The sequence below is a fragment of the Strongylocentrotus purpuratus genome, unplaced genomic scaffold, assembly GCF_000002235.5.
Source record: "Strongylocentrotus purpuratus isolate Spur 01 unplaced genomic scaffold, Spur_5.0 spur5_scaffold_17, whole genome shotgun sequence".
Classification (NCBI taxonomy): domain Eukaryota; kingdom Metazoa; phylum Echinodermata; class Echinoidea; order Camarodonta; family Strongylocentrotidae; genus Strongylocentrotus; species Strongylocentrotus purpuratus.
The window spans coordinates 6,548,080-6,563,448 of record NW_022145602.1 but is presented as its reverse complement, the minus strand read 5'-3'; the positions used below and the strand labels follow the sequence as shown (position 1 = coordinate 6,563,448).

Below are 15,369 nucleotides of genomic sequence, written 5' to 3'. Positions count from 1 at the left end.
CCCACGAAGGGCCCTAAGGCGGACCCCTGGTTGCACATCTGGCCGTTATTTAAATGCTTGAAATCCCTGAGCTACCGGGGGCTCTCTCCTCTAGACTTCACGATCCAATTAGTGACCTGCCAGTATCACAAATAACTATCAAAATATGCTCATCTAACCGTAATTAAATGCCTAAACCCCTTTAACTCCATGGGGCTCCGTCCCTTGACTCCCGCAGGGGCTTTGCCCTTGGACCCCACACCAATTTACGCTCCACTTCCTTCGCTCGCTTTGCTCCACCTGATCGTAAATACTTTAGCCCCCCCCCCCCCCCCCCCCACACACACCCAACTGTTTTGCTCATTACGCCACTGGCCCCTCTTGCTCAATATGTTCCCTCATCCTTCGCATTTCGTCCCCCCGGTCATAAAAAGAAATCGCCGCCCCTGATTGTAGGTGTTTGAAGCCCTAATTAATTGGAGAGCCAGCTAGCTTAAATCTATTCCTTTCTCTTCCGTCATGTATTTCTTTGTTTTTTTCTTCGATCTATCCTCTTCTCTTTCGATATGTATTTCTTTGTTTTTCCTTTTCTATTATCTTCCCTTCCCTAGATGTACGTGCTTGCACAAGTACTATATTGCTGCTGGTGATTGTAAGCGGTGTGCGCTGATGACTCAGACTCTTTAACGAGAGCACTTCTAGGAATTTCTTTGCAAAAATGGCTAAACAGTAAAGAAAATTTACGCGGGCGGACCGGCCTTGCAAAGATAAATGGGAGAGAGGGAGAGAGGGGAAAACATGAAACGCAAGGCATTACTGTAATTAAGCATTCAGGTATTATATTCTATTTGGATACCTTGCTCTAACAAGCCCGGCTGCTATAGGGTCTCCTCTTTCTTTCATGTGGAGAAGAGGCCTACATAAGTAACTTTTTATAGAATTTCCTTAGTCAATAACAAGAGTTGTATGTTGAATATTACTATTGCACTTCAAATTATCTGCTATTCCTGTTATTTTTGGATATCCTTTCCACAAATGTTTGTGAAAGAAGAAATAAAATGAACTATGAACAGTTTATACTCCGAATGCATTAAAATGCCAATGAATGATGGAATATTATTAATATTTCCCCTTCTCCCTCTCTCTCCTCTCTCTCTCTCTCTCTCTCTCTCTCTCTCTCTTTAAAATGCCCCCATGTAGGCCCTACTTTTAAAAAAGTTCCCCCGCCACTGCCGTTACGTATTTAGCAGTAATTATTTCACAGAGCTCAAAATAAATAATAGAATCAGAATCTAGCCTAAAACACTTTCTTTCTTTTTTTCTTCTTTTTTTCTTTTTTTTGCCTGGACGAAAAATTTACTTATCCATTTGCCTCATTATTTAAAGAAGGACACCGTAATACTGCGCCGCCGACTACCCGTCCAAACACCTCAACAAATTGTGAGTCTCTGACTGCCTTAAAATTCCAAATGTTTACATATTTGGCCCTATTTACTATCTATATATGATGGACTGATACGAAATAATAAGCTAGAGTATTGGAAATGATTTAAATCATGTAGAAACCCTTTTCTTTTTCTTGCCTTTGGAGGTTCGGGGTCGAGATGACGCTGATTGCCTGCTGACCCTACGGGGCCCCAGCGCAGCGCAACGGCTGGAGCCCCGTTACTGCTCGCGGCTCAAAAGAGTCCTCGGCGCTAGGCCTCGCGCGCGCCTCTGTAGCCGTGCTGCGTATCTCTGCCTCTGCCTCCACTACAAAAGTACAATTTCCTCCATAAAAGCATGTTGTTGCATAGCCATTAGTAACCAGTAATAACCAAGGCATTATCGTGATCCGATTCCCCTCTCATTTCTCTGCACAGCTCAGCTAGCTTAATTGTGTCTGCGTACGGGGGACTTCAATCCACCTCCATAGACTTAGCATGGAAACGTGTGTGTACACTGGGAATGAGAGGGGACTTCGATGACGATAAGGCCATAACCAATATTAAATCAACTTAAATATCTCGGATTGTAATTCAGATCTTTGCAGAGAAAACATGGCCTCGACGGCTGAGGACCCGAATGAAGCCACAGATAAACCGGACGATGAAGCACGCGCGTGTGGTAGCAACCACCAAGATGCCACTGCAACGTCTTCCGCAGATCATGTGAACAACAAAGACATCGGTCTTCAGCCTCAAGAAAGCTGGGAGACCGAGCCTGAAAGTGAAAGCAATTTAGAGCTGGGGGAACCGTATCAAAAGCCAACTCCAAAGGTTTACACGGCAGCAGGGGCCGGGGAAGGGGAGCTAGGGGAGTACCACGGAGAGAGCCATCTTGCTCTGAGGATGTCGTCTGCGTGCAAGGGGCCTCTGAAGGATGTCGACAAGAACCATCCAGAAATTTGGGTGAGATTTCGCAATTTGATAGGGAGTTTATAAGTAGGGTAATATTAATTGAAGGAAATATAAAAATTATTGAAAAATATTTTTGTGGGGGAATCGAGGAGACTTTAGTTCGAATATGTGAAGGAGTTAATACACGGCTTAAGTAAATTAAATACCACAATCTTCATGAACACTTAAATGATTTTGTTTTAATGTGTCATCGGAACGATGTATACAAAGGGAAGTCGATATTACAGGAAAAAGAGGGAATGGAATATCTTCATTTTAAATTTGTAATCATAACTGCCTCCTTTAGCAGTATCCATAAGTTGTATGATGACAAGATGTATGTGGAAAAATAATTGAATTTAAATATCAGCACTTTTTGAGAGGGATGAAAAGATCCCACAGATCCAGCGATGGACCTATTGTATTTGTATTAAGGAACGAACTCTTGGCAGTGGTGTACTGATGAACTATGGGAGGGCATGACAAGACATTGTCTTACTAGAAGGAGCCCGAAAAGACGGGTGAAAACAGGTGAAATTATTTTTAAAAATTAAGGAAAAGAGGAGAAAATGAGACATTTGTACCTCAATCAAAATTGCACCTTTGGCTTACTATTCTTTCAGGCATTACTTCCAAGCGGCTACGACTACCACATCTGTGCCATCGAGATTCCGGATCCGGACAAGCCGGACCAGTTCAAGATCGGTCTCCGTCTGCCCATCAATACAGAGAAGGACATGGATAAATGGATCGAGGAGTACCAGATGGTCAGCTATACCCAGTATCGGGTCGGTCATGGCAATCGGAAATCAAAGGCTGTCCGCATACTTTACCAGGTGAGGGTTGTATGCTATATGTTGTATACTTTGACAATGATTGCTCTGCAGTCAAGTAATTTGTAGAGGTGTTGTGGTCAAGTGGTAACGTCACCAGACTAATCGCATAGATTGCGGTTCAAGTCCCGCTGCAGCACTAATGTCTTTTGGCAAGATATTAATCTACATTGCCACACTACACCCAGGTGATGTAAAAGGGTACCCGGTAGGAAAAAATTACTTGAAATGCTTGAGCTACAATCCTTATGAGTGAGATTGATTTCACATTGGTACTTTTTAAAAAGTCCCTCAATCTTTGTATCAAACCATATTATGTTCATGAAAATGTATGATGAAAAAAGAAAAAAGATGCAAAAACCAATAAATCAAATCAAATCAAATCTTCACCAAGATTGTTATGTACTCTCTTGAACAGCAGTTGAAAGTTGATCAAAAGTTTATGATTTTTATTCGCTATATAACAGAAAAACCTAAAGTGCTTACACAACATCTTTTCATTTGTACTGTATAAAAAGTCCCTCAAACTTTGTATCTTCACAAAGTTTGTTATGTACTCTCTTAAACAGCGGTTGAAGGTTGTTCAAAAGTTCATGACTTTTTTTCGCTATCCGACAGAATAACCTTAAGTGGCCAACACAACATCTTCCCCAAGCTAATGACTTTTATTCGTGATTCAATAGAGAAACCTAAAGTGCCAACACAACATCTTTCCAAGGAAGAAGAACGAGACTCCGAAGAGAGCGCTGACCGACCGAAGCAGTGCGTGGCGCGGGCCCCAGCACACCGGATGCCAAGCGAAGCTGAACATCGCCATCAGGGTCTACGTCAAGGAGATCTCAAAGAATCGTCTCAGTAGGTAAGTCATGGAAATAAAACCTGTCTATAAAGACCACCCATCTATAAAGATTGCTTAGCTTGTTTCAAAGAATCGTCTCATTAGGTAAGTCATGGAAACAAAACCTGTCTACAAAGACCACGCATGTGAGACAAGGAAAGCAATCTTCATAGACAGATGGTCTTTATGAACAGGTGCTTTGTCTATAAAGAAATTTCATGTGAGACAAGGGTTTACATCAAGGAAATCTCAAAGAATCGTCCCAGTAGGTAAGTCATGGAAATGACACCTGTCTATAAAGACCACCCATGTGAGACAAGGAAAGCAATCTTTATAGACGGGTGGTCTTTTTGTACAGGTTCCCCTTTAACAGTCTTCTTTGAACCAATGGAACAAATGTTGTCTACTCTTGTCACACATCCTTATACTGTATACCTGTATAATCTACACCATCTGTTTGACCGTCAAGAGTCATGGTACATGGTTAATACAGAGTTTCAATGGAAATCTTGTTCAAGGGAGGACAAAAAAATGGTCTTTATAGACAGGTAGTCTTTCTATAGATGTGCATAATTTTAATGCTTTTTAAAGACAGGTATGGTTGTTTTTTTTTCTTTCATACCCAGTCTTTCCAGTCAAGTTCTTTTAAATGAGTTAAATGATAATAATATAATTTTTGAAGGGATCTTTTGAGAGTGGCAAGACAGGTTAATTCTCTGATGGAAAGTGGGATATTCTTCAACATTTTCAAAGCAGCCACTGTAAAACGTTTTTCAGTAGATGGTAAAAAAGTATGCCCTGTAAGTTTCATATCGCATATTAGTAGCGTAAAATTCAGAATATCAACATTAAAAAAGTTTAAATACTGATTCTGTTCTGATCAGAAATCAAGACGTCCATATGCCAGACTACCCCGCCATGATATCCATCACGCACACCCACAACCACGAGACGAAGAGTGAGTACGCTCTACGCTTCCGCCCCGTGGACAAGACGCTCGAGGATTTCTACACGGATCTCTTCAAGGCTGGTCATAGCGCCCTGACGGCATGGAGCTTCTTTCAGTGGAAGCGCTGGGCAGAGAACGGGATAGACTACGAGAAGATGATTCAGGACAGGGCGTACAATCCCGACATGGCCTATGTTTACAGGTTTAGCAATATTGATTGACTACTTAAATCATTAACTATGATTACGATAATAATAGAGCGTTCTCATAGCTGTGCAGTTAGGGAGGTGCGTAGAACTTCTTGTAGTCGAAATATTGGGTGGATTACAATATAGACAATGAGAAAAAGATACGGGACAGGGCGTTCAATCCTGTCCAAGGCCATTGTTTACAAGTTTGGCAAAGTTAAATGTAATATTTTCTAAAATGCTAATACCCGGTACTTTTATTTCATATTACCTTTATTCAGGCTATGGTGCACATGCTGCTCCAAAATCATGAAAGATTTCAGGGTCCTTTTTATAAAACTTTTTATCTATAACAAATGCTTAATTTCTATGATAAATTTGCTCTCAGCCAATCAGATGCCTTGATTTCAGTAGCTTGTAACTTGTTATTGATATCAAATTTTATGAAACAGAGCCCAGTAGTCAAGAGGTTAATAATGGTTACAGTGGTAGTACAGTTCAGGACCTAGCCTAAGTTAACTTACCATTTACACACAAGTATTGTAATGAGAACGAACCTGGGATAATACTAATGGTAAATGGTGGTAATAGTGATGTTGACAAAAGTTGAAAACAAGAGCAATAAATGACCAGGAAAGGGGTGGAAAATACGATTGCCTTTTATTCTTTAGTGCTTTCAATATATTATTCTGATTTTTCTTGCATTGCTTGCAGGATTTTCTACCGCATGATGCGGGAGAGGAAGCCGCAAATGATGAAACCGATAAAGTCTGCCAAGCAACGCAATATGGGCGTGGCCCAGACCAGCACCCCTGTGACCTTGGGCGCCACCACTCTAGGGGTGTCTCATGCTGGGGGACTCCCCAATGGCTTGGGTACAGAGGTGATCATGGAGGGGGACGAAGGAGACGGAGAGGTCACCCAGACAAAGAGGATGAAACTGGATGTAGGAGGTAAGGCCTAAAAACAAAAGATGTTGTATTGCCCTATATGTGCCTAAACATGGGTTGGTCGGTCAGAAATCTTTTTCTTTTTTAAACTTTTTTTTTCTCCCTCTTTGGGCTGATATTTCTCAGTTTTTAATTTTTTGATATATTTTTACTTTAAAAAACTTTTTTAAAAGCCGACGTTGATTTCAAGATTTTTGGGTCGGTCTTAAAGGGCAATACAACATCTTTTTTTTTTAGGCCTAATGTTATGTCATCTTTGCTCCTTAGATATCGTTAGCCCATTAGCCCCATAGCCCTTGAAGCATCCCCTGAAATTTAATTGTTTACTGAAAGAAAAAAAATTAAATTAGTACTCTCAGGGAACTTTTTTTGAGGATTGGTTTCGTAACCCTTACTGCAATACTCAGTTCATCAACTGGTTTTTGTTTTTATTTGAAGGAAACACTGTTGTTGAAGCAGATGTGATCAAGGACAACTCTGGAATCATTTTTATGGACACGTCATCTTTGATGGCCAGCTCTGGTCTTCTCAGCAGCACCTCCTTGATGGACAATTCAAGCCTAGCAACTGCATCATACGTCGAAGAAGAGGAATTGGAGGAGGAGGAAGATGCAGGCAAAGACTTCTTTGCTCATGGTTACAGGACTCGTATCCGGGGCTCGAACCGTAAGCGGAAGAACACCGTGAATCTGAAGGAACTCTATGAAGATCTTGAGCAGCTGATATCAAAGCATGTGAATGAGATGCACCCAGCTCATGCCCACCTTGCGAGGATTACCGGTGACAGAGACGATATGATCATTGCGATCTGCACCCCCCTCATGAGGCGGGCCCACGCCAATCTGCCTGCAGCAAATGAACTGTGCATTGTAGACGGGACATACCAGAGCTTCGGTCAGGTCATGTGCTATGTAGTGTCCTTCATGGTCCCGAGCAATGCTGGCGGGATTCCTCTAGGGTTCCTAGTCCTGTCGTCCATGGACCAGGTCTTTATCACGCAGGGTCTGGAACTCTTCAAGATGCTGATCCCGGATGATGCCTTTGGCTGCAGAGGACGCGACGGACCGTCCTACTTCCTCGTCGACGAGGAGCACTTCAAGCCGGAGATCGTCCAAGCAACCTTCCCCAATGCCAATGTCCTGATCAGCCCCTATCACCTGATCTTGATGACCTGGAGGTGGATGGCTGATCCCAAGAGACGCATCAAGAGCAAGGACCATGCAGCAATCTTCGGATTCGTCAAAGATCTGATCAATTGCCAAGCAGCTGAAGAGCTTAATAGTATCCATATCAAAATCCTTAACAGTGAGATCAATGAAATGTAAGTACACCTGGCAATGTCTGGTTTATTCCAAATTGATTGTTGTTTATTTTGAAGTAATATGCTTTAAAGCTCCACTGCACTAGTTTGGCCAGGAGGGATTAGACCTCCCTGCAAGGTCACTGGCAGGTGGTTATTTCATCTAATCAGCTCTTAATTAACATAAGAAAAAGGGGACCATCGAGGTCAATGGTCACCGATTAGGCATTGTTTGCTTTAAAGAGGGCGCAAGTAGATATAAGTAGTGCAGTGGGGCTTTAACAGGTAGAATTTTAGAAACCAAAACTATTGATGGTAAAAACAAGTAAGTAACTAGACATTGATGATTGGGCGTTGTGACGTGACAGGTTCTTAGGGTTATTTTGGAATAAACATGACAATAAATGACATTGTGTTGCAGAGATTCTTTTTCCTCAGTTATAGGTAGATTTTAAGAATTTACCCAATGACAATTTGAATGAACTACTATACAATATCATAACCTTTTTGGAGAGTGATGCTCTTTAAGAATATATTTCTATGAGAAATGTTAAAATATATTAAAACTTCACAAGTTAAAGCAAGTTAAAGTAAGTAAAAAGTTGAGTTTATGTCTTTATATTCTAATGTATTTATACAAGTAGAAAATGGTATCTTAAAATGGATAAAATATGAGATATGAATGATGTTGAGAAGAAGATGTAAACATTCAGAGAGGTTAGAAAGAGACGACAGATGCAAATTAAAGTTAATTCTTTTGGGCATTCCTTCCTCAGGTACAGGGAGTTTGCACCCTTTGTGATAGGTGGCATTGTGAACCGATGGAGTGAATGGATGCTACCGGAAGATCATCCCATCCATAGAATAGGGGTAGGAGCCTGCCCCTGGCAGAAGGTCATGAACTGCATGAGGGATAGGGTGCTCATGAAAGGAAGACACTTTAACATCCTACAGGTGAGGTGATGGTGATGGTGATGCTGGTGGTGGTAGTGGTGATCGGAATGGCTGTGGTGGTGTTGGTAGTGATGAGGGTAGTGGTGGTGATGATTGGGGTGGTGGTGGTGATGGTCTGGTCGAAACTGCATGAGGGATAGGGTGCCCATGAAAGAAAGACACTTTAACATCCTGCAGGTGAGGTGATGGTGGTGGTGGTGGTGGTGGTGGTGGTGTTGATGATGGAGGTGGTGATGGTGGTGGCAGTGGTAATGGTGGTGGTGGTCGGAATGGCTGTGGTGGTGATTGGGTGGTGGTTATGGTCTGGTGGAGCTGTATGATGAGGGATAGGGTGCTCATGAAAGGAAGACACTTAACATCCTACAGGTGAGGTGATGGTGGTGGTGGTTGTGTTGGTGGTGGTGGTGATGGTGGTGGCAGTGGTGATGATGATGGAGGTGGTGTTGATGGTGGTGGTGGTGGTGATTGGGATGGTGGTGGTGGAAATGGCCTTGGTGGTGATTCGGGTGGTGGTGGTGGTAATGGTCTGGTTGAAACTGTATGAGGGATTGGGTGCTCATGAAAGGAATAATTCAACAACCTACAGGTGAGGTGATGGTGGTGGTGGTTGTGTTGGTGGTGGTGGTGATGGTGGTGGTAGTGGTGATGATGATGGAGGTGGTGTTGATGGTGGTGGTGGTGGTGATTGGGATGGTGGTGGTGATGGTGGTGGTAGGAATGGCCTTGGTGGTGATTCGGGTGGTGGTGGTAATGGTCTGGTTGACACTTTAACAACCTACAGGTGAGGCGATGGCGATGCTGGTGGTGGTAGTGGTCGTGGTGATCAGGTTGGTGATTAGGGTGGTGGTATTGGTGTTGATGACAATAGTGGTGATGTTTACAATGGTGGTGGCTGTAATTTCTGTGTTGATTATAGTGGGACTGATAGTGATATGCTGATGATGAGTGACAGGATACTTAAGAAGGGAAGGCACTTTAATATCCTGCAGTTGAGATGTGATGATGATAATGATGGTGATGGAACTGTGAATCATTGATGATAATGATGCCATTTTATCTCTCTCTCTTCTAACCATACATTGTTCAAAACTGTTTTCTTCTTCAGATGACTCACTTTCTTCTCCATGGAGTAGACGCAGCCTACCAGAGGAACTTGGAGGAGGGGTGTAAGAGTGAGCCCACGGACCTCTCATTCGTCCCCATCTTCCTAGATCCTTACATCACCAAGGCTGGCATCACTCAGGTCAGGTCATGTGGCTTCTGTCTATGGAGTGCCAAAGTGCAATGTGATTTTAAAGATATGAAGTTAAAAGGCATACTGTGTTGTGTAAGAGTAATTGAAATTGGAAGGGGGCATTTCATTTCTGTGTCGCAGTTCAATCTTCTGATTATAGTTGCAAAGGGTTTTCTTTTTGTCTATTGATACCTTCAAAACAGTTACTTTATTGGAATACAACAATTGATGTAAGAAACTACATATGTTAAGCATTTGAGGGTCACAAAAATGAAAGTAGTTGAATTGCATATATCCATTAATCTATTACTTAAAAAAGAAAACAAAATTATGAAAACTGTGCACTGATTACAGCTGCCGGAGCTAAGCTAGGGTGATAATTTCCAAAGCTCTTTGAAAGCGCATAGAGACGTTGTATAATGTGATATGCGCTATACAAGAACCGAATATTATTATTATTATTATTCATAATCATTCACTTCCAATGCATCTCAACTTACAGCTCAGCCCAACTGAATTCCATGTCAACGCCAGGAACAAGAACCTGATTGGGGTTTTGACGGTCAACACAGAGTTGGGTATCTGTTCCTGTATCGCAGGGAGAGCGGGCTATTTCTGCGTCCATCTTGGATCCGTTCATAAATTCTTTGACGTTCCCACCCGCACGAGGGCTCCCTTTCCATTTGCAATTGATAAATATCACATCTACAAACTTGCCACAGGTAAGCTGAAAAGCGTATTATCAATGCTTTTATTAAGGCATTGCTTAATCTGAGATGCACAGCCCTACGTGTTATCAGTGTCCGTGATACGGTGTAATAGTGAAGCCCTAAAAAATTTGCATTTCAAAATGATCATGAAGTGCCTCAAAAAAGTAAAAATCTTTGAGTGACCGGTTCTACCGTACTTATTTTACCCAATAGACTGTAGTGTTATAAAAACCGTTAGCAAAACGTTTTTGTCTCGCCTGTGTAGCAAAAAGCGAGACATAGGCGCTGCTTTTCCGGTGACGGCGGCGGCGACGGGGGCGTCGACGGCGGCGTCAACATCAAAAACTTAACCTTAGGTTAAGTTTTTGATATAGTTTTTAAATTTTTGATATAGATTTTAAAGTATAGGTTCTTAGTCAATGAAACTTGGACTATAGGGTAATCAAGTATACCCAATCATGTGAGTTGAATTTCAGATCACAAAGTCAAGGTCAAAGGTCATTTCAGGTCAACAGACTTGGACTATGTTGTAGCATCATCATCGAAAACTTAACCTAAGGTTAAGTTTTTGAATTTTTGATATAATTTTGGAAGTATAAGTTCTTAGTCAATAAAACTTGGACTATAGGGTTATCAAGTCTCCCCAATCATGTGAGTAGAATTTCAGGTCACTAAGTGAAGGTCAAAGGTCATTTATGGTCAACAAACTTAGACTTTGTTGTGGTATTAACATCAAGATTTTCAAAATGCTTCTTCTTCGTTATTTTTCAACCGATTTTGATTCTGATTGTTTCATATGATAGGGCTAGGAGGGGGATTTAAAACTTCTACACAGAATCGTGAAATTATCTATGCTAATTTATGCAAATGTATTTGAAATCACAAAAAATGCTTCTTCTCCTTCATTTCTCGACCGATTTTGATTTGGTTTGCTTTATCTGGTAGAGCTAACTTTTGGTACACTAAACTTCTACACAGAATTTTGAAATTGTTCTCCATTAATTATGGTAATTTATGCAAATTTATTCCAAAAATAACAAAAATTGCTTCTTCTCCCTCATTTCTTGACCGATTTTGATTTGGTTTGCCTTATCTGGTAGAGCTAAATTTGGAACACTATACTTCTACTCAGAATTTTAAAATTTTATTCCATTGATTAAAAATGGTAATTTATGCAAATTTATTCCAAATATAATTTAAAAATCACAAAAAAATGCTTCTTTTCCTTCATATTTCGATCGATTTTGATTTGGTTTGCTTTATATCGTAGAGCTAACTTTGGTACACTAAACTTCTACACAGAATTTTGAAATTGTTCTCCATTAATTAATTATGGTAATGCAAATTTATTCCAAAAAAAACAAAAATTGCTTCTTTTCCCTCATTTATTGACTGATTTTGATTTGGTTTGCCTTATCTGGTAGAGCTAAATTTGGAACACTAAACTTCTACACAGAATTTTGAGATTTTGCTCCATTGATTATTTATGGTACTATATGCAAATAAAATGAAATTATGTCCCTTCCAGGGCATCAAATTTTTATTTTTTGACCAGTTCAAAAGTGTACCACATAAAATTTACGATATTTGTTGTTGCGAGATGCGGATGAGCGCTACCTCATTGACGTTCTGGTTATCATATTGAATTGCGTTATGCAGGCGAGACCGCCAAGAGCGTTTCCCTTGTTTGAAATTTAAAACGTTTTTTGAAATTTTGATTTCTAATCATAAATATCTTGATAATTAGACAGGCGATCAGCTTGTAAAAGTCATGGCGTTCCTGACTGGCCTAAAGGTTTATAATTATGATTGCAGCATGAGCTAAATCCAGGATTTTGTTTAGAATCTGAGGCAAATATACCCAATCCCTTTAAAAGTTTGTGTGCCCCTTTGCTTCTTACAGGAGAGAAAATCATCCATGAGCAGCTGACCGACACCATGCAGCAGCTTGCTCAGGTAGTGGAAGCCAACCTGTCCACTCTCGCAGAACCGGTCAAACATTTCATCCAGCAGATAGAGAGAGCAGACTCCGCCTCCGGGCTCGTCGCCGCCCTGGAGAAGTTCAGGGTCCTGACGAAAGAGGAGGAGGAGGAGGAGAAGGATCGGATGGAGAGAGAGAAGGTGGAGAAAGCAAAGAAGGAGGTGGAGGAGGAGCGGAGGAGGAGAGAGGAGGAGAAGGCGAGGGAGGAGCGAAGGAGTGCGGAGGAGAAGAGGAAGAAGAAGGAGGAAGAGGAGAAGATGGAGGAGAGGAGGAAAGAAGAAGAGGAGAAGAAGTTGAGACTTTCACGGCTCTTCTCTGATGATGCTCAACTCATTGTAAAGACAACTGTTTGCAGCTCTACAAAGGTATCTACCATTTTCTTTTCAGAATTGTCGCTACAGCATTTAAAACTGGGGAGGGGGGGGGGGGCTATTAGGCCAAAGTTGCTGTAATGATAGCAATTATATCCACTCAGCAAAAAGAAAATTCTGTGCACGTAAAAATGTGGCAATAAGGATGAATTATTTGCAGATACACTGTTTGCAGCTCTACAAGGGTATCTACCATTTTCTTTTCAGAATTGTCGCTTCAGAATTTAAAACTGAAGGGGGGGGGGGGCTATTGGGTCAAAGTTGCTGTAATGATAGCCAGTATATCCACTCGGCAAAATAAAAAAAATATTTTAAAAAATGTGGCAATAAAGATGATTTATTTGCAGAATGGCACACTTGCTAACACTGATACAGGTGAAATTTTATAAGGACATAGTCACTGACTTTAATCGTATTTCCCCTTTTCTATAGGAATTGAGGATTAGTTTTGAACAGGCTCCACACTGCCCTGATGCCCCTCATTGACCTGGGGGGTGTTTCACAAAGATCCTAAGTTGAACTTATCTCTAAGTTGAACTTAACAATTATGGATAGCCATTAGCATCTATGACAATATTTTGTAAAAGATATTTTTAAAGGCATAAAATGTTGATTTAAATCATTTATATTATCTATTATTGGGGAGATTGCATGTTCTTGATGTGGAATTTATAAAAAGTCTAAATCACTTGAATTTTCGCTTTTGACTATATTCTATTTTAATGCTACAAATGGCTCTCCATAATTTTTAAGTCCAACTTAGAGTTAAGTTTGACTTTGGATCTTTGTGAAACACCCCTCTGATGCCCCAGTCAAATCTTACTTTTACTAAGTTGCAGAAGTTACTGAGCAATTCTTGCCGGAATATGTGTCATTATTCTTGTTGATTATGTGGTTATTTTCTGATCCTTCATCGATTATCTCCTCCCCAGGAATCTGAAAAGAAAGTGAACGAAGTAGAAGCCGGGAAGAGGGCTCGTGTGCCAATCATGACGCCTGGACGGTCTGTAACGCGTGGAGTAACACGCATGCAGGACACTGAAAATAGCAAAAAGGAAGCAACACCAAAGAGAAAAACAAAAGCACAGAGAACTGCATCCCCTTCCAAGCAGGCTGTACAAGCAGCCAAAGAACATATTGATAGTTTGGAAGAAGAGAATGCTACGGACAAAAATCTCATCTTGTTGATGTCGGACGAGGGAGGGATGTTGGTGAAAGGAATAGCCACAGAGACGGCGTCGCTAGGGAGGGTGCTTGTGATTAATAAGCCAATCACAGATCAGCAGGTTGGCATGGTCGTGATGAAGGACAAGAAGAAAGGGAAGAAGGGAAAGTCATGACATGAAAGCATGATCAGTAGGAATTGACCAATCAGATAGGAGATGATTTATGTTTTGAGGCATGATCATGCTACTGCAGCCAATCAAAGACCAGCAGGTTATCATGGTGATGAAAGGTTTTGAAAAGAGGAGAGGAGGTCATGACTTGAAAGCATGATCAGTATACTGCGGCCAATCAAAGACCAGCAGGTCATCATGGTGATGAAAGGTTTTGAAAAGAGGAGAGGAGGTCATGACATGAAAGCATGATCAGTAGAAACTGACCAATCAGATGGGAGATGATGTTTGCATCGAGGCATGGTTATAGTTTTGCAGCCAATCATGGCCCAGCAAGTATGCATGATGATGCTGAAGAACACAGCGAGGAAAGTCTAATCAAGAGGAACACACCAATCAGCTTCGAGATGTCGTTTGCATTGAGGCATAATCATCCTGACATGCTTTACATGAAACTGACCAATCAAAACCACCGTTTTCATGTATGAAACGTTAAAAGTCCAAGCTGTTAACGTTCTTTATACCATCAGTATAAATGTGTCACTCCAACTTGAGCTGGAGTCTGGATCAGCCTGGAAATCAAGTAAAATGGTACTTGTAAAACTCATTTGAGTACATAATTCCTTTAAATACTTTGTAAAATCGGGGAAAACAAATTATCTAGTACCTTGGGCTTCAAAAATAATCATAAGTCACATCTTCAGCAAAGATAGTAGGGTATATGGGATTGGTGTATTAAAGCCCCACTGCACTACTTATAGCTACTTGCTCCCTCTATATAGAAAACAATGCCTAATCGGTGACCATAGGTCCCCCATGATCATTTTTTCTTATGTTAATTGAGAGCTGAGTTGATGAGATAGCCACCTGTCAGTGACCACCCTGGGTGGTCTAATCCCTCCTGGCCAAACTAGTGCAGATTGGCTTTAAAGCCGATTTTGGGGGTCTTGACCTAATTATCAGTGCCATGTTTAGTATCAACATCACTTTCACTGTCATCACAATCAATCATCAATTCATCATCATCGTCATCATCACTATCACGATTAACGATTAACATCATCTTCATCACCACCATCATCATCACCATCATTACCATCACCATCATCACCTCCATCATCACCACCATCATCATCTTCATTATCACCACCGTCATCACCAAATTGTCTGTTTTGTTGAAAGTTACATCCCTTTGGCTTTAAACAGACATTTTGTCCTTCAAGCCCTGATCAAAGTTTGTGTGACGCTCATCATCGACCGGGGAGGGTGGATTCTCGACGGGCCTTTTCACCAAGATCGCAAAACACCGGTGGTTGAGAATTCAACGTGTTAATGTACCTCACAAATGAAGTACCGTATTCTACTGT

The 15,369-nt window shown here is 41.2% G+C and overlaps 1 protein-coding gene across 1 annotated transcript; it reads left to right on the top strand.

Moving 5' to 3' along the window:
- The first annotated feature begins 1,372 nt into the window (after window positions 1–1,372).
- Window positions 1,373–15,039, top strand: LOC100890873. The gene is made up of 12 exons (XM_030988139.1): window positions 1,373–1,419; window positions 2,002–2,369; window positions 2,981–3,193; window positions 3,874–4,049; window positions 4,913–5,179; window positions 5,880–6,118; window positions 6,554–7,436; window positions 8,192–8,369; window positions 9,475–9,612; window positions 10,106–10,325; window positions 12,217–12,659; window positions 13,598–15,039. Exons 2-12 carry the CDS (start codon window positions 2,019–2,021, stop codon window positions 14,003–14,005), a joined length of 3,516 nt encoding a protein of 1,171 aa, XP_030843999.1. The 5' UTR covers window positions 1,373–1,419; window positions 2,002–2,018; the 3' UTR covers window positions 14,006–15,039.
- The last annotated feature ends 330 nt before the right edge of the window (window positions 15,040–15,369 follow it).